Here is an 18,769-nt window from a genome sequence, read left to right on the forward strand (position 1 = left end):
TGCACGTCAATTCTTAAAGGCTACGTATTTATATATTTTTTATTTTTCTTTTAAATCATGTTGCAACAAACATCACATTATAAGAGACCTGTGACCAAAAAAACTTTGGACGCTTCTTCTATCAATTCTTTAAATTAATGATCGTATCTTGCATCATTACAAAACTGATTTCTAAGTCAGTTTAGAAATAAGCACTTTTTTTGAATCACGATACATATTTTATAGTTTTTCTTCTTTATACTCTAAAATTCCGGTGCAAGTCTCAGAACTGTCCTTTCTCGTAATGCGGGGACTCTTCTGATGACGTTTTTTTTTATGTCAACATGAGTGGGTAATACTACACATCAGTTTTGACCAGTTTTGGGAATAAGGCTGTTATAAATAACACCATTATGTAATGTTTTTTTTTTTTTTTTTTCCAGTAACTGGGTAATCTAACTAATTTTTTCTTTTGCCGTTACAGTTACTGATGGTCAAAAGTGGCTGTTTCTTTGAACAAATTGGAGAAACTACCACCTGTATCAAGTTTACTCCGCTCTGTTTATTTGTCACCCCTGTAGGTTTAGGTTAAAAAATAGCGTACATTCTTTTGATGACTCCCAGTTACAAATCAGCATGTTGTCTCATTTGGGGAAACTAGTGTAGGATTCTTTCTCATTGTTTTCTGCGTCTTTAAACACTAATTGTTCCAAAACTACTGCTCTCTCCTCACTGAGAGAAGTCTTGTTAGCTATCGTAGACCGAGAGAGGGATAGAGACAGAGGGAGTGAAAGGGGTAGGGAGAGTGATTGGATACTCATTTTATATTGTTTTACTGTCTACTTTAGTTGTAAACAATATTTGAAGTGCCGTTGCCGAATTCTACTTGACCAGTGGTCTCAGAACGTGAGTTTGATTTATTTATTTTACACTGTAGTGTTAAACACAATTTATATTGTTGAACTGTTTACTTTGTTGTGTGAAAATACCTGAAGTACAGTAGAATACGTCTACTTGATATTGTAATTTATTCTATAGGGTGAAACTCACTTTATATTGTTCTACAATTAACTTGTTGTGAACAAAATTTTTGAAGTACAGTAGGCTATGTCTACTTGACCACCTGTCTCAGCTTGTGAGAGTTGGATTTGAAACCCATTAAACCCATTTTATATTGCTCATTGCTGATTGTTATTTTATTACATTGTTTACTGTTTGTTTTTGTTGCACTTCAAGTGTAGGATAAATTTGTTGCTGGTGAAGTGCAATGAATATTACAAGGTTCCATAACACAACTACCTGTCTGTTCTTCTCTATTCAACTGACTTGAGTACTGCTCAAAAAATCGAATCATTTGACATACAACAACTTCTTTTTATAGTAACAGATATAGTTACTTTCCCTGGTAACTAGTTAAATTTGCTATAGAGTAATTTAGTAACTTACTTTTTAAAAGACGTAGTGAGTAGTTAGGGTGCCCAACACTGTTCTTGACACATTCAACATGGCAACAATGTCGACGATATATTCACCGCCCGCGTCGTCGTTTCGTCTAGATCTGGCGACAAGGTTGTAGACATAGAGGGGCGGGGCTCCTTGCTTACTGCTCAGTCGGGTGCCCCTCTGCAAGGTTGCCTCAACACTCATCTTCTCGCACTCTGCCCACACGCCCGCCGCGGCGTCATCTGGCTTGTCAGCCGAGTTCACTGACGTCGCATGGCCGCCGGAGCTTGCTGCAAGTGTCATGTCTCTCTGGCCGTGCTTAAACGCTCTTTGTGGGTGGCGCCGCGGGGCCCGACCCCAGCTTGCCAGCGCTCGCTGTTGTCGGGCCTGAGACTCAGCGAGCGGGGCCTGCGTGACGCCGCGCGCTCGTCCAGCGTCCTGAGGGCGGCGAGCTTCGGTCGTCATGCGTCCTTGTGTTGTGTATCGTGCCAGGAGTCCATGAGCCAGAGTCTGAGGACGTGTTACGTGTACTTGAACCAGACCAGTCGCAGCTTCGCGGCCGTCATTCAGGCCCTGGACGGCGACCTAAGGTGAGTGTACACAAACAAGCGTGGCCTACCCCGTGAGTGGTGTGTCCCCATGGTCTCCACGCCCGCCGTTTTTGTTATTATTATTATTATTATTATGCAGTCAGTCTCAAACGCGCGGAACGGGGGCTGATTGCATCTCAAAAGCTTGTAATTTCCCTCTCAAATCTGCGTTCAGGCTCTGAGTCTCTGCACCATACAACACAGTCGGCACAATCACACTCTCATACAGTCCCCTCTTAACATCCATACTCATACTTTTGTTGCTCATCACTCTCCCCAGAGCACCCAAAACCTTGCTTCTTTGATTTACTCTGTGCAATACCTCGCACTCCATTCCACCAACTGAACTGCAGCCACATCACAACCCAAGTACCTAAAGCTTTCAACTTCTTCCAGCACCTGTCCATGCAACCTGATTTCTTCAGCCATGTCCACTCCACCACGTGAACACTTCATCACCTTACTCTTCCCAACATTCACACATAACTTATGCCTATCACATACTCTTCCAAACTTCATTACCAACCTTCTCAATGTTTCCTCAGAATCAACCACAAGTGCTATGCCATCTGCAAACAACAACTGACTTACCTGCCGCACTGTTCCACTGTTCTCGATCATCTCTACACCTCTGCCAAATACCTTGCAACCCAAAATGAGTGCTACAAAGCACAATGGTGAAAAAAATGGACTCAAAGCGTACTAGTAACAAACTGTAATAGTATTAAAAAGAAGAGAAATAAGTAGACAAAAGCAAAAATAATAAATGGTAAAAAGGTAATTAAAACAAAAACATTTCTTGTTTTTTGGGGGGACAATGGAATAAGCTCCATTTTCAATAAATATAAATTTCCCGACCTATGAGTAATTACAAAATTCACATTTATTAAATTGTTAATGTATTTTTGTTTATTATTTAAATCAGTAGTGTTGCTGGATTTTTTTTAACACGTTGTTTGAGCACGAGCTGCCGCCTCCTGTGCGCTGGTCTCCGGCCTGCATTTGGGGACTGGCTGCTGCCTCTTGGCTGTGGAATGCTCTTCCCCATGAAATACGATCTGCAACCTCACTGGAAATGTTTAAATCTTGGTTTAAAACACACTTATAGGTTATTCATATGCTATAGAATATATTTTATGATGACAATATCTGTTTATTATTTATTGTTATTGCAACATGCATTGCAGCCTGGTCATCTTGGAAGGAGGACTGCTTCATGTGCAGTCCCTTCTCAAGGTTTCTTCATTTTCCTCATGTTGACGTTTTTGAGTTTTTCTTTGCCCTCATGTAGGTTTTAGATCAGGGGATGGTGTAATAATAGTCTGTGGTTTGCAATAATCTGTGGTCTGTGCAGCCTTTGTGATTAAGGGCTATACATATAAAGATGATTTGACTTAATAATACACACTGTCACTTTAAGTGCAGCTCATTCAGATTGTGGATTAATCTATTTTTGATTGACTAATTAACATGTGTATATATATATATATATATAATATATATATATATATATATATATTTTTTTTTTTTTAAATCTTATTTTGTAGACAATTCTTTTAAAAGCTCCCACATTTCCAAAAACATGCATGTCAGGTTAATTGGCCGGTCAAGTTGTCCCCACATCTGAATGAGCAAGTGAGTTGTTTGTCTCTGTGGGCTCTGCGAATGGCTGGCAACAAGTTCAGGGTGCCCACTGCCCAAAGATAGCTGGGATGGACTCCAGCACCCCTGTATCCCTAAAGAGGAAAAGCAGCGCAGAAAATGGAAGGCTGGATTGATTTGAATAATAAAAATAGATGAGCTATGTTTTAAATGGTGCACATTTAATATAGTTCTGTATACTGATTTTTGCTTATTAATGAGTTAAGTCTTTGTACCACTAGGAGGACTTGAAGGGGCTAAATAATACATTTAAGAAAGCTTCTACATACTTTACTCAAGTAACTTTTCTGAGAGTTTGTCAAAATAGGTTAATATCTGTACTTTGCAAATATCTGTAGTTTGCATTAATCTGTGGTCTGTGCAGCCCTTTTTAGACCCCTTTTGATAAAGGGCTATACAAATATACTTGACTTGAATAAACTTCCATTTTAAAAAATATTTAATAGTAAAAATACTAATAGTTGTTATATATATACACACACCGTATTTTCCGCACTATAAGGCGCACCTAAAAGCCTTTATTTTTTTCAAAAGCTGACCATGCGCCTTAATACAGTGCGCCTTATATATGGATCAATTTTAAGTTGCAAAGTCTTGCAACTAAGGCAAGCAGCCGCCGACTAGATTTTCACCCGAAGGCAAAGTAGTCCGCGGTGTATGCTGGGATTTATATACCGGCGTTTCATTTCCTAACCAATGTGTCAATCATCATTTGAATCAGTCACTATTGGCTAAAGTTATTCGGAGGTAAAGGGGGCGGATCCTTTTTATCATTTGCAGGCTCGCATAGGCTAAAGGGGCGAAACAAAGCCTGCAATTGGCCGAAAAAGATGAATGTGAATCACACATTGGGTTGCACTACGGCATAGAGAAAACATTTTTTACTATTCTGTATTTGTAAATATTTTACTCTCCTGGATTTACTACACTCACGGTTGTAAGAAGACCATGGTTACGTATCATTATTGAACGTGATGGTTGCAAGAGAACTTAGGTAAGCTATGCGGCTTTATATTTTCCCGGTATCTTGTTTTATAACGATCTTGATGTTTCTGTGATGAGTCTATTTTCAAACTAAATTCAATTCAAAGTGTTTATTGTCATATGCACAATAAAGAACCCCGTTCCCCGCACAATAAAATTCTTACTTTGCTGTCCACACAGTTGCCAGCAAAAAATAAAATGGAAACTAAGAAATGTTTGGCATTTCTTGGATCCCAAGACTTTAACCTTCCGAATGATATTTGGAACGATGCATTTGAGTGATTGGTGACATCGTACAGACACTGTTTCCGTACATGTCTGAGACACGTATTTGCTTTTTTGCAAGCTTTCGGAATGTTAAGGGGGTAATAAGTTTGACTGAACTATCTGACTGTTTTGTCGACGTTCCCATTGTAGCGCCTTATAATCCGGTGCGCCTTATGTATGGAAAATATAGGACCAAAAAATATTTTTGGGGGGTGCGCCCTATAACCCGGTGCGCCTTATAGTGCGGAAAATATGGTGTGTGTGTGTGTGTGTGTGTGTGTGTGTGTGTGTATGTATATATATATATATATATATATATATATATATATATATATATATATATATATATTGGCCTGACCTAGATGAAGCTGACATGATTGTCTGCCATCTTGTCACTCCAGGTACCTGACAAACAACAATCTTTCAAAAGGTTTGGCAACAAACTGAGAATAAAAATGGTGCGGTTTGGTTACTTTAAGTCTCTGTAGTTTGTATTCTTCCTTGTGCTTATTATCACTCGGTTGCACCACAAAAGACAGCGTTATATAGTGGTCAAATAACACACACTGTCCTTTTAATTGTATTCTTAACCGTTGATTGGTTATGGCCATGCAACTTGGCGATCGTAGTGATTTGTGTGCCCTCTTTGTATTTATAATCGCAATCCTCGTTTCCATGGTTATCATGTTTTTGTATTTCCCTTTAACATCCCTGCAGTCCTTGTAGCACTTAATTCAGTATAAAAATAGTTCAGTATGGCCGACTTGCTAACTCTTTACAAAGGACATGATTGTGAATTGAATAAAGAAAGAGAAGGGCATTGTGGTTGGTAGTTCACCAACACCATATCAGTGTAGTCCTGATGCCATGATGTAAACCAATCGCAGACCAGCATTTTTCTATATAGGGCTCAGAAAACACGTCTATATTTGAAGTTGTCTGTAGACAGTGTCCCACATAAATGGCTTGCTCTTATTATTAGACACGCCGTGTGCATTTTCTACCTGGTGCTACGAGCACTGGACACAGTGGAGGACGACATGAGCATCCCCCTGGACCGCAAGGTCCCCATGCTTCATGATTTCCACACCTATTTGTATCAAGACACCTGGAGCTTCAGCGAGAGCCGGGAAAAAGACCGTCAAGTCCTGGAGGACTTCCCCACGGTCAGTATTACAGCTTAGATTTTTAATATTAGTATAACGATAAAAACATGGTTTTAATTGGAATTGCTATTACAGAAATATTTTTTTGTGGTGTTTTCACTTTGTGGACAATCCGTAGATATCTTTGGAATTCCGAAACCTGGCCGAAGAATACCGTGAAGTCATCTCAGACATCTGCCACCGGATGGGGGCCGGAATGGCGGAGTTTCTGGAGAAGAAAGTGGGATCCATGAATGAGTGGGACAAGGTGAACTTCCGTTTTTATATTTTCATTTCAAAAGAGAATTCAGATATTTGCCCTTAATATACATCAGGTTGGGAACCTTTTTGACCCAAAGAGCTATTACAGCGAACATATTTTGATTTATTTTATTTTATTTTTTTATCATTTTTCTGAGAGAGCCACACAAGACAAAATTCAACCAAAACCCCCAAACACGCTTTACAGACAAAAACTAATTATTCAGCACATTTGATTTCACTGTGTGATGTTTGATGATTTGATCAAATCTATGAAAAAATAGTAATGCCAGAGCCTGTCTCCCATATAAATATAAATGTGGCTTTTTCAGTGTCTTAGGGCAGTGTAATGTCTCAACCATGAACATGGATTGTTTAAGATGATTTAGCTTCTGGAAAAAAAAGGATTATTTAGCAATTTCTGGTATCGTGACACTTTGACTGTAAACTGTAGATGAAAATGTGTCCTATAAACACAGAACCAGGTTTGGCATGTGCTGCAACCGGCTGCAAATATCACATATTAACAATTTGCATTAGTTCTATTTTATCTCCCAGCCATATGTACTCATGAAAAGAGACATATATGGCTCACGAACCCTAGGTTCCCGACCCCTGCTATATAGACTAAATATTCAATTTTTTATTTTTTTTTTACCCCTCGGTGCAGTATTGCCACTATGTGGCAGGGCTGGTTGGTATCGGCCTGTCCCGCCTGTTTTCGGCATCCCAGCTGGAAGACCCTCAGGTGGGCTTGGACACAGACCTGGCCAACTCGATGGGTCTGTTTCTCCAGAAGACAAACATCATCCGGGACTACCTTGAAGACACAAAGGAGGGACGTGCTTTTTGGCCACAAGAGGTTTGCATTTCCACACTTTTGTGCACAGCAAATATTAGGAAATCAATTCCTTTTTTTTATCTTTCTTTACCCAACTTTTTTATTTTAGCTTCTATTCTTTGTTTTAATATGTGTTTTTGTAATGCAAGGCCTGGAGCCAGTTTGCAGGCCGTCTGGAGGACTTGGCCCAGCCTGAGAAGCTGGAATCGGCCCTGTCGTGTCTCAACCTGCTGGTCACGGATGCGCTGCGCCATGTGCCCGACGTCATCGCTTACCTGGCCCGTCTGCGCAACCAAAGTGTCTTCAATTTCTGTGCCATCCCTCAGGTGGGGGCAAAATCTACCTGCTCCTGCCTACATCCCCACCTATCCACATATCTACCCACCTTTTTCCCTAAACACCTACCCACCGACCTTCCCACCTTCTCACCTACCAACCTAAGCACCTAGCTACCCACCATGATAGAATAGAATAGAATAGAGTATGCCTTTATTGATGCCTACGTACCTACGTACTCTACCCATCTACCTACTTTTTTCAGACCGATAACTGTACTCATCTCTTTAGTACTCATGAAAACAGATCTGATGTACTGCTAGCTCAATACTTGAATTAAAAAACTATATTTAATTTAGAAAATGAACACATCACAGGAAATCATGCTTCTTCCCCCTAGTGGGTAATGGATCCACCTACCCACCCACCTAAAGGCTGGCAAAAAGTTGATAATTAGATATTTCATTTCATTTCATATTTTCTCTATTAAGAATGCTTCAAATATTAGTATTGATAGCAATTGCAAGTATTGATGCCTCAGAAGTATTGCCTGGCATCGACGCAATTTGAGCAAGTGTACAATGTTCTATACAAACAATATAATCTTTTTAAAAGAAAATAGTGCCAAACATTCATTTTTTCTTGAAAATTGAATGAGTGGATTTATAGGTAGAAAGGCCTCACAAAATATATTTATTTATACATGCCAAACATGTTTATATTTTTATTCTCTTTGATTTTCTTATTGTCTTTATAATTTATTAAAATGTTTAATTTTATTTATTACAAACACCTATATATTTTTTGTCCATAAATTTATATTGACATATATATGTATGTATGTATATATTTACACACTTGTATTTTTTTATTAAAAATATTGTGATTTTTCAACTTTTTTTTACCTGATGAAGAACACAAATAGTAAATGTTAGCTTTTTTCTGAGAATGTTTGGAAATAAATCACAAGTTCCTTTTCCAACGACCTCAAGTACCGTGGCCGATACCAATATTGATGTGCATTTAAAATACCGTTAACTCCAAATATCGTCTGAAAGTTTTAAAATAATGTTATTTTAATCCCAACATAATATATTTAATAACTTTCTATTTGAATAACTCATCTCATCTCATCAGCCGTACCGCTTCTCCTCATTAGGGTCGCGGGGGGGGGGCTGGAGCCCATCCCAGCCATCTCCGGGCAGTGGGCAGGGGACACCCTGAACTGGTTGCCAGCCAGTCGCAGGGCACACAGGGACAGACAGCTCATTAACTCAAAGAAAATATTAATGGATTGTCAAAAATAATTACGGATGGATAGATGGAGCCTCAACTTGAGGGAGCCTACATGATATTCTGCCATCCAACATTTCTTTTCAGTTGCATTAACCCATACAGCGACATCTAGTTGTCAAATATTACACAGTGTTTCTCTAAGCCTTTTTAGAAGGGATTCTAGTAATGCATTTCTTCATCCTCCTTATTCGTTTTGTTTCAGACAAAGTGGTTTTATTTGTGATCCCTTTGTTTATCAGGTGATGGCGATAGCTACACTATCATCGTGCTACAACAACCCCAGGGTGTTTCAAGGCGTGGTAAAGATCCGAAAGGGGCAGGCCGTCACCCTCATGATGGAGGCCACCAACATGCGAGCAGTCCAGAACATCATCTACCAATACAGCCAGGAGGTGGCGCTCTTTCCCCACACTTTTAAATGAGTGCGGTTGATACTCAACGTTCTTACTGTTTCCCCTGCAGATTCTGCACAAAGTCTCAACGGCCGACCCGTCACGGGACGAGACCCTCCGCATCCTGGCTGTCATTCGGGAGAAATGTCAATCGTCCGACCTGCCAATCAGGTCGCATCACCTGTCGCCCGTATACCTGTCGGCTGCTATGCTGCTAGCGGCCGTTAGCTGGCAGTACCTTAGCGCTACAGCGGCACAGGCGCAAGGTGCCGGTGACGCACCTGGGCAGTGAATTCAGCACGAGGAGAGAAAACTGAATCCATCCTCTTTGGAGATCTTCAATGATGTGTCCAAGTCACACAGGAATGGATTTTTACAAACCGAAAACTATTTATGATTTTTAGATGTTTCTGTAAAGCAAAGCATGGAAAGTCTTCATCACGGATTTTGAAGCGAGTCTTAACCGTTTCTACCCAGCCCAGAAACCTTTGTGACATATAAGGGAATTTAAAAACTATAAAACAAGGATCCCTCCACTCCTGTTTTACCAAAGGACTTGTAAACAGGAATTCGGATGATTTAGAAAAAAGTTTATAAATTTTGTGAAACCTGACGAATACAAAAACCATGATTAAAATGTCTGCTGTCTGCAAAGAACGTTGTTTTTTTTTTTATTTTAAATATTTTGTTTAAAGGGACATTGTGTATTATTTAGCGCCTCCTAGTGGTAAAAAAACCCCAAATGGCAACATACTTGAAAAATAAACTGCAAAAAGATTTGTTCTTTAATTCAAAATATATTTATAAGGACGAATAACAAAATTCCAATTTTTATCATTTCTTTTGTAACATTTTACATATACGAATGAAAATCTGTCAGAGTGTGCTAGAGCCCTACCACACCAGTTTAACCAACTTATTTTCAAATTCCTTGTAATACAAAGGGACAATGTGTATTATTGAGAGCCTTCCAAAGATTTTAAAACTTCATTTATTTAAAAAAAACTTGATTTGAATAATGAGCAAAAATACATAACATATAATTTGAAAGTGCATTTTTTTTATCCTGTAGTTTGAGAAATTTCTATTTTACATAACATGAGGCTCATCTATAGGGACCTTACATGATTGTCCACCATTTTGTTGCTACAGGTACACTCAAAAACCTTGCTAACGTTGGTTTTTGGTCAATTATGAACCTCTGTAGTTTGCAATGCTCCTTGTGCTTTGTAGCACTCGTTTTCGGTTGCACTGCACAAAACGGCAACATCCTCAAATAATACACACTGCCCCTTTAAAAATTGTAGCATATGTTTGAATTTGCTTGATGACATTATCACAATTACTTTTATGTGTCTGTAAACTTTGAACAAAAACTATTTTCAATAATGAATAATGTCTTATTCTTTTACTTGATTTGTTGTGCAGTTACAGAACATGTTGACGTATAGAGCTGTCAACGGCAGGGAATGAAACAATAAGGAAGGTATTGTAAGTGTTCATAATCGAATTTTGGCAAGCACAAAAAAACATAAAGCTCATGTGACCCTCTTTTGTTTAGGTCGTCATGTCAGGAAATTTAAATGGAATTTTTAATGCTCAGAATTAAAAACTTTTGAGATTTAAGACTTTTTTTTTAATGGTTCTTTGTTAGTGAGAGAGAGAGACTAGGCTCTATATGACAAACTATTCATTAAACCAGCATGTGACACTTGTAAAAAGGACAGGAACAAGTAGCAGAGTCTTGTTTGTTTTCTGTTTAATCTCGAAATTAAGAAGAACACGGACAGGTAAATCCAAACTTCTCCCCAGTAACGTAATGACTTTAATGGAAAAATGATTTATCCTTTAGTTTGGGAAATTTCTTTTTTTTATCGTGTAATTTTAGATGTTTTCATTAATAATGTGAGATCTTGATTGCATAGTCAAATTTTCCAAAATATACATTAAAATCTGTGTTTATTTTTCATGCAATCGTTTGTGTATTTTTTCTTTGTTATGGAGAAATATATATTTTGTATACTCTCAAATGATCAGCTCAACCCAATTTTTTTGTAAAGGTTTTAAACACATTATTTTAGAATGTTTTAACAAGAAATGTGATTTACAACAACTATAATTTGTAATGATTTTTTTTATATATATATATATATATATATATATATATATATATACACAATAATATAATTTGTATGTTTCACATGACATGCACAGTTAGGATCTAAACATGTCACAGAATTGCAATTAAAACAAAAGAAATTCAAGAAAGTAGGTAATAACAATAACCTGGGTTGCACCTGAAACAAATTTTTATGTCACCAAATTGCCTATGTGTAAATTTAGCCTGTGCAAAAAATTTCAACACAAATCAAATCATGAGTTGCATCAGAGAACAAAATGTACACGGAGATGACTATATCTACATAGCAACATGCAAATTCATCATTGTTCGGGAAATATCAACTGCAAAGTAACTGCTAAAATAATAATGCAATATTAACACCATGGCCTAATCCCAAATAAATAATGGAAAATGTCATATTTTATTCCTTTGAAAAGAGCAGTGGGATTAAACAAGCCCCTAAAGAACAGTTGAGTAGCTCGCAGACCGGTTCTAAAAAGAGCTCACCAGTGATGGGTCATTGAGATATTCTAGGGGTTTTTTTCCTAACTGATTCGAGAAATCATTAACACGATTAGTGTCTTTATGTACATGAGCAATTCTTCCCAAATTGTTTTTGAAAGCGTTTTTGTGGTTGACTGAGCCTATTTAACCGCCACTTCTAAAAATTACTACTTGGCAATAACATAACACTGTACTGTAATAACATCGTAACGGCATAATAGCACGATCATTTTTTTAAAAATAAATCCTTATCAAACTAGCAATTCTTGGCTAAAAAAAAGCAGATCTATGTCTATGATACATTTATTTTGCCTTCAATATTAGACATCTGTAAAAGCGATTGCATAGGATGGCAGTTTATTGTTTTGACTATTATGTCAGAACAGATACAGGACCCAATCGTGTGACATTCTCACACAAGCTTTTTATTTTATGGGAAATGGGGAGTCATGCACGTTTGGAAGCCGGTCTGGCATGGAAGGACAGGACGCCAGAGACAGACGAGATCGATAACGAATCAGGGTAACGAAAATAAACAGGAGAAACTAGAGGGGAACCAAAACTGGAGAAACTAACCAACAGGACAAGAGTAAACGGAAAACAAAACTGGAACCCGAAATCAAACAGTACAAAAATAAACGGGAACAATACCGGACTGCAGATATCACAGGAAAACAGGACAGAACCCACGTCTTGTGGGGCAGAAGTTCGTTGACGGGCTGACGCTGAAGCAAGAGAGCGCTGAGCCTTATAAACACAGAAAATCAATCTCTAAACGAGCCACAGCTGGCACAACACGGACGGGGCCAATTGGGCACCATGGCAACCGCGACACACACGGGCGCGGCCAAGTGGGCGCCATGGCAACCATGACATATTATTGCGAACTTTTGCTTGTCTATGTCTATGTTATGTGACTATTACTTCATCGTCACTAGTGGACAATCCTGTCGCTGTTCTTAGATTTTCACACTCTGTAGTGCAGATCTGCTGTAGTAACCTATGAGATTTAATGAAAAGAAAGGGCTCGGGTAGGGCCTTTAGAACAGGTTGGAATTTCTTATTCGAGGATTGGGCTCTTCCCCATTCTCTTTGCAAATTTAAAATCCATTGATTTCTTCTCTCCTGATATAGAGTTTCTACTAAACTTTAAACTTAAAATTCTTAACTTAATTATGACAGCCCTGTCAAAGTCCGGAAAGGGGGGCAATTAAGGCTCGTGATCACATTTTTACTGGCCCGTGGCCTCTGTCATAAAATTGATAATATGTGGCTCACCAGTACTGTTGACTACAGTATGAAATAAATTTGTGCCGAAAACAAAGATTAGTCACCATTTCACCAGATGGTGGCAGTAGCCCTTTGGTCACCTTGCCCTGGGCTTTCTGTGAGAATTTTAGCCCACCCAATATTCCACATGCCAACTGTAAATAAAAAAAGGAAAGTTGGCTGTAAGAGTGGAAATTGGAGTATTTTTTCACCTAAACCAAATCAACTGTGTGAGCCCTAATTTGCCAAAAGACTGTGGCTATTTTCAAGCAGTATAAAATTAAGAGGCACTGTCAGACAAAACATGCTGTCTACAAAAAGCTAATTGGAAACAAACGCTCTGAAAAGCAACTGGAATCTATTTTAACGGCACAGCAGCGTTTTTTCACGACCCTCTGTGAGTCAAATGAAAATGCAACAAAGGCGGGCTACGAGGTCGCTACTCCGATCGCCAAGCACTGCAAACCTTTCTCGGAGGATAAATTTATTTTAAAATGTATTCAAAAAATGCCGGGCTGAATAGTCGGCCATCACACATTTGAAGCTTACCAGATCCGACCCGTTTTCTGAAAACTTTGGACACCCCTGGATGATAACATTGTTAAAATTGTTGAAGGATGACTTCCATTTTCCTCCTGTTGGTGGCGACGTCGGTCACCCTGGCCCGGCCTTCACCTGATGTAAAGGAGATGATTGACACCATTAACAAGGCGAACACTACATGGAAGGTGAGATCCAATAGATATAGCTTACTTAAATGTTTCAAATTCCCCACTCTTGATTTTTATTCCAGGCTGGTCAGAATTTTTACAACGTCGACTACAGCTACGTGAAAGGACTCTGCGGCACGATCTTGAATGGCGACAAGGGCCCCCAAGTGTAAGTGTCTAAGATCATGTAACAAATTCCAGTGATTGCATGACATCTTATCCTTCAAAACCGTTTTATGCCACTCAGCGTTCACACCATGGACGACCTGCGGCTTCCTGACAGCTTCGATGCCCGTAAACAGTGGCCCAAGTGCTCCACTATCCAGGAGATTCGAGATCAGGGCTCCTGCGGCTCCTGCTGGGTAATCATTAGCGAATTTAACTTATTCCTAGTTTCCTTGAAAGCAGTTGATTTTCTTTTTCCCTGACAGGCTTTTGGTGCGGCTGAGGCAATATCTGACCGACTGTGCATCCATAGTGGGGGGAAGATCTCGGTGGAGATTTCGGCTGAAGACCTTCTGTCCTGCTGCGATGAATGCGGGATGGGGTAAAGCAACGGTGTCAAACATAAGGCTTGCGGGCCAAATTGGAGCAGCAAGGTTGTGTAATCTGGCCTATTTGGCCGGAACACCCTTGATAGTTTTTTAGTTACCGTTTTGGCTTATTTTGTCCGATGAGTAAGTAAAAATTTTAACAAGTCGCTGTAGTCTATTTCAAAGTGTTTTTCCAATCCATGAAAGTCGATTTCTTGATTAACGTGGTCAAGATCTAAGCAACAGCCGCAAATGATAAATAATAGGTGAGTACCAACACTGGAGATCAATAACAGGCCGATATTCAGACACTCCTGGAGGTATTGGTACTCGTGATAGCAGCTGATATTGATATTGACTGTGCTTTGGTCCGGTTTACAAACTACAAATTTAAAAAAAAAACATAACCATTAATTTCATGCGAATAACGAAAGCCAAAACTGATACTTACCTTTTGAAAGTTCTGCAATCGTGATGCCAACTGGTGATACTATCAGCAGATGTAAATTCCTTCCATCCCACTCAAAAATACTATTAAATCCCAAAATTATATTGTTGGTCAAAACAACATGCAATTATTTGGAATATAATAATACATGTATTAAAAATTGTAGTTCCTGATTAGAAAATAATCAAAAGGGGGTTGCTGATACTGGTATCGACACCAGTTCGAGTAACAACACTCTAAAATAAGACTAGTATCAACACCGATAAAGAGACTCGGTAATGGTGCGCACCTAAAAAGTACATATGGATACGTATACATGTTTCTTTAAAGTAACATGTTTTCTGAGGATATGTGTATCAAATATAACAGTGGAATCTGCGTTTAGTGTCAGGATTGCTTAATTCTCAGTTGAGCACTCATAGAGGTATCAGTCTGAAAGAAAAGTAATATCCATTGCTATTGTAACTCAAATTAAAGGATTATTCTACGGATAGGTGGGTATCAATTCCAAGTATTGGCACTGGGCTGTTAAAGGATCATATTTCAAGGTATCAGTACTTGCAACAGTTTCAATAAGGGAACATATTCTATGTATGACTGACAGGTGCCGATCGAGATTTTGGGAAAACAATTATATTGCGGATTCTATCTGTCTTTTTAATACAAACAATTGTATAGATAACACGAGAAAATTAATATTTATTTCACATTTTTAAGGAAATGTGTGATACATACCTGTGTTTCTTTTGGAGGAAAAAATATCCTATCACGTTTTTTGTGCTTTGGTTTATAGATTTATTTCTTGCTCTGCAGATCAAATGAAGAAATGTATGGTTATTTGTGTCATGATTACCAGTGTGAATCACCTGTGCCTGCTCCTTTGGCGCCAACTGCCTCAGACTCTGATTGGCTCCCGCTCCCTATTCAAACCCACTCCTATCTGTCCCCTTTTGTCAGTCCGTCTGCGAACCTCAGTTAAACACTAGGCAAGCCTTTTTCGACCCTGACTCCCACCTGTTTTTTGCTCCCGTCTGTCCCCCGGCTTCGACCCGTTTTTGGTCCCGACCACGTCTACTCTCCTGTCCCGGCTTTCGACCTCTTTTTGTCCCCAACCACGTCTACTCCTTTCCTGGCTTACGACTCGCGTCTGACCCCGACCAAATTTTTGCTCTCCCGTCCCGGCTACTGACCCGTCTGCCGGCTGTTGCCAGTCAAGTCACAGACAAATATGTTCTACTGACCCGGCTTATTAAAATCCTTAAAAATGCTTGAGTTTTAATGCGGTGTTATCAAGGCTTCCCGACACCGCCATCGCTCGCCACGGAAGATCCACTTCCGCGTTCAGAGCGATCTGCTTCCCGTGTCCAGCAATCACCGGATTGCGGGCGCAACCCTTTCTCTTTCTCCCAATAAAACTTGTGAGAAACACAACGCAAGTGGGTCCTGTCTCCGTTCTGGTCTTGACAATTTATTTGCAAATCTGACTGTGTCTCACCAGGCACGTTCCTTGCTGCACGTCACATGACATCACTCACTAGGCCAAACCCCTTGAAGGTGCATAATCACTTATCTTTTTCAATTTCAGCTGTTTTGGTGGTTTCCCCTCCGCCGCCTGGCAATTCTGGCTCAAGCGAGGGCTGGTGACTGGAGGCCTGTATGACTCCAAAGTGGGTATGTTCATCTTGTGCCTGCTTTGCCAGGAAGTGCTTTGCCACTCGGATTTATAGCGACAATCGCGCAGGCTGCCGGCCATATTCGCTACCCCCGTGCGAGCATCACGTCAATGGAACTCGGCCTCCATGCCAGGGCGAGCAAGAGACTCCCAAGTGTACTGAAGTGTGCATCGATGGCTACTCTATGTCCTACCCTAAGGACAAACACTTTGGTAGGCATGCATTCTTTATCCACTGTAAAGAGCTACAAATGTTTTGCAAAGATTATATTCGCCTGCAGGCCGCCGATCGTACAGCGTCTCCTCAGAACAAGATCAGATCATGAAAGAGATTTTCAGCAACGGGCCCGTTGAAGCAGCGTTTACCGTCTATGCTGATTTTTTGCTATACAAAACTGGTAACATGCGAATAATGTGAAATTTCCAATTTAGGAATCCAACGCATATTTTAGCACTGATTTTGTTGAGTTTTGTTGCAGGTGTGTACCAACACGTCACTGGCGAGATGCTTGGGGGTCACGCCATAAAACTGTTGGGCTGGGGGAAGGAGAATGGGACACCTTACTGGCTAGCAGCCAACTCCTGGAATACTGATTGGGGAGACAAAGGCAAGCCCGCAAATTCTAAAGAATTTGTTGAACAAGCGGTCTGAATTCTAATTTCTTGTTCTTGCTTTTGTGTGACCATTGAAGGTTTTTTCAAGATCAAGCGTGGAAGCGATGAATGCGGCATCGAGTCTGAAGTGGTGGCAGGAATCCCGCTCAACTAGATTAAATTGCTTTGTCTTGTTTGGGAATAAACATCAATCAAAGTTCAGAGGACTCTATCACGACCAATCTACTTTGCTTACCATTTTTGCTTTTGTTTTTTTTATCAAAAACAAACGGTTGAAACTTTGTAATTTTATCATATGCATAATATTGAAAAGTTCATTTTGTCCATTCAGTCTTTTTTCAATCTCATTAAAGACACGCATGACAAAAACATGTTTTCTTGTGGCCATATTTGTAGCAGCTATCGTGAGATGTTTTTACTTGATTTTGTATTTGTATCTCATACTAGTGGCAGGCTGTGCATTTTACACCTACGCCTTTTAAACTAATTCGTCTGAATTAATCAAACCCTCAATCATTATTTTCTGGCCATAAACCATTTACTGCACCTAGAGCTGTGACGTATATAAAAAGCATCAATAATAACCTCATAAAATGGCACTATCATTTAGAAATATAGCCACATGCTACTCACCAATAATCATTGTTATTTGTTCACAAAATCCATCCTCCTTTCTTTCTTCAGGATTTTAAGTACCGTATTCTGTCGTGCAGATTTTTTGTGTGCTTCAGTTCAATCAAGAAGTTCTTTTCTATCGCCATCAAAGCTAATGCTAAAAGTTGAGTCTGTCCTGACGGATTTCTGGCATACGTTTTTTTTTATCGAGTTGGGCTGCAAATGTCCGTCCGACAGAAGCAGCGGATGCCGTTACCGCCCCCCTAGCCAATTATGATTTGTGAAAATGCTGATGTGTCCTAACTCATTCTAGAAACCTACAGCTTTATCAACACTGATGGTATGCCTCGGGGAATGCAGAACTTAATGTGAAGGCCTCTGGGCCGATTTCAGACTTTGGCAACAAGTAATGGCTGAAATATGATTGGTTTAATGCTTGCGCCTTAACTCTTAAAAGACCAAAATGTTAGTTATTGCTCCATCTAAATGCTGTGACTTGTTCTCAAAAACGTCTCTGAACATTGACCAATGTAATATCACCCAGAGTGACTCAGTCAAAAATTTAGGTGTCATATTTGACCCCGATCTGTCCTTTCAAACACACCAATATTACCAGAACAGCTTTTTTTCCATTTTGGCAACATTGCTAAAACTCGTCCTATGCTGTCTCAGTCGGATGCGGAGATTATAATTCACGCGTTTGTTACCTCCCGTCTCGATTACTGTAATGCACTACTCTCCGGTCTCCCGAAGGTCAAAATCAAAAGCCTTCAGCTGGTACAAAACGCTGCAGCGAGGCTTTTAACTAGGACAAGAAAGCTTGATCACATTACCCCGATTTTAGCTAACCAACATTGGCTCCCTGTTAGTTTAAGATGTGATTTTAAGGTTCTGTTGGTAGTATACAAAATCATGCATGGACTTGCTCCCTCATATCTTTCAGATTTAATTTCCCCCTATGTTACGGTCCGGAGCCTTCGCTCTGAAAATGCTGGTCTACTAGCGATCCCAAGAGACCCGCAGGTTCGAGAGCGTTCTCCATTCAGGCCCCGGTGCTGTGGAATGCTCTTCGCCCTGAGATTCAATCTGCAACCTCGGTGGAAATGTTTAAATCTAATCTTAAAACACACTACTATTCTATAGCA

The 18,769-nt window shown here is 39.7% G+C and overlaps 2 protein-coding genes and 1 long non-coding RNA gene across 4 annotated transcripts in view; 2 read left to right on the forward strand and 1 right to left on the reverse strand.

The window, feature by feature from the left end:
• Positions 1–2,047, reverse strand: part of LOC148346666 (uncharacterized) — a 17,441-nt gene extending 15,394 nt beyond the window's left edge. The window contains exon 1 of the long non-coding RNA XR_015848196.1: positions 1,426–2,047. This is a non-coding gene — a long non-coding RNA (uncharacterized LOC148346666). The remainder of the gene's footprint in view (positions 1–1,425) is intronic.
• fdft1 (farnesyl-diphosphate farnesyltransferase 1) overlaps positions 1–10,762 on the forward strand; it is a 12,213-nt gene extending 1,451 nt beyond the window's left edge. The window contains exons 2-8 of one of the 2 annotated variants that reach the window (XM_088324422.1): positions 1,915–2,012; positions 5,908–6,091; positions 6,210–6,338; positions 7,002–7,193; positions 7,322–7,498; positions 8,984–9,136; positions 9,207–10,762. In XM_088324422.1, the coding sequence (XP_088180548.1) occupies positions 1,915–2,012; positions 5,908–6,091; positions 6,210–6,338; positions 7,002–7,193; positions 7,322–7,498; positions 8,984–9,136; positions 9,207–9,428 (1,155 nt within the window). In that variant the 3' untranslated portion in view covers positions 9,429–10,762. Of the gene's footprint in view, positions 1–1,564; positions 2,013–5,907; positions 6,092–6,209; positions 6,339–7,001; positions 7,194–7,321; positions 7,499–8,983; positions 9,137–9,206 lie in introns of those variants that run through there. The other variant, XM_088324421.1, reaches the window with a different exon arrangement.
• A 2,886-nt stretch (positions 10,763–13,648) lies between these two features.
• On the forward strand, positions 13,649–17,163 carry ctsbb (cathepsin Bb). The gene is made up of 9 exons (XM_088324545.1): positions 13,649–13,759; positions 13,825–13,910; positions 13,989–14,103; positions 14,173–14,288; positions 16,308–16,393; positions 16,464–16,607; positions 16,676–16,792; positions 16,874–17,002; positions 17,087–17,163. The coding sequence occupies exons 1-9, from the start codon at positions 13,649–13,651 to the stop codon at positions 17,161–17,163; spliced, it is 981 nt and encodes a 326-aa protein (XP_088180671.1).
• Positions 17,164–18,769: the final 1,606 nt, after the last annotated feature.

Source organism: Urocampus carinirostris, chromosome 20 (assembly GCF_059441175.1).
Source record: "Urocampus carinirostris isolate Australia breed hairy pipefish chromosome 20, RoL_Ucar_1.0, whole genome shotgun sequence".
In the NCBI taxonomy this organism is placed as follows: Eukaryota; Metazoa; Chordata; class Actinopteri; order Syngnathiformes; family Syngnathidae; genus Urocampus; species Urocampus carinirostris.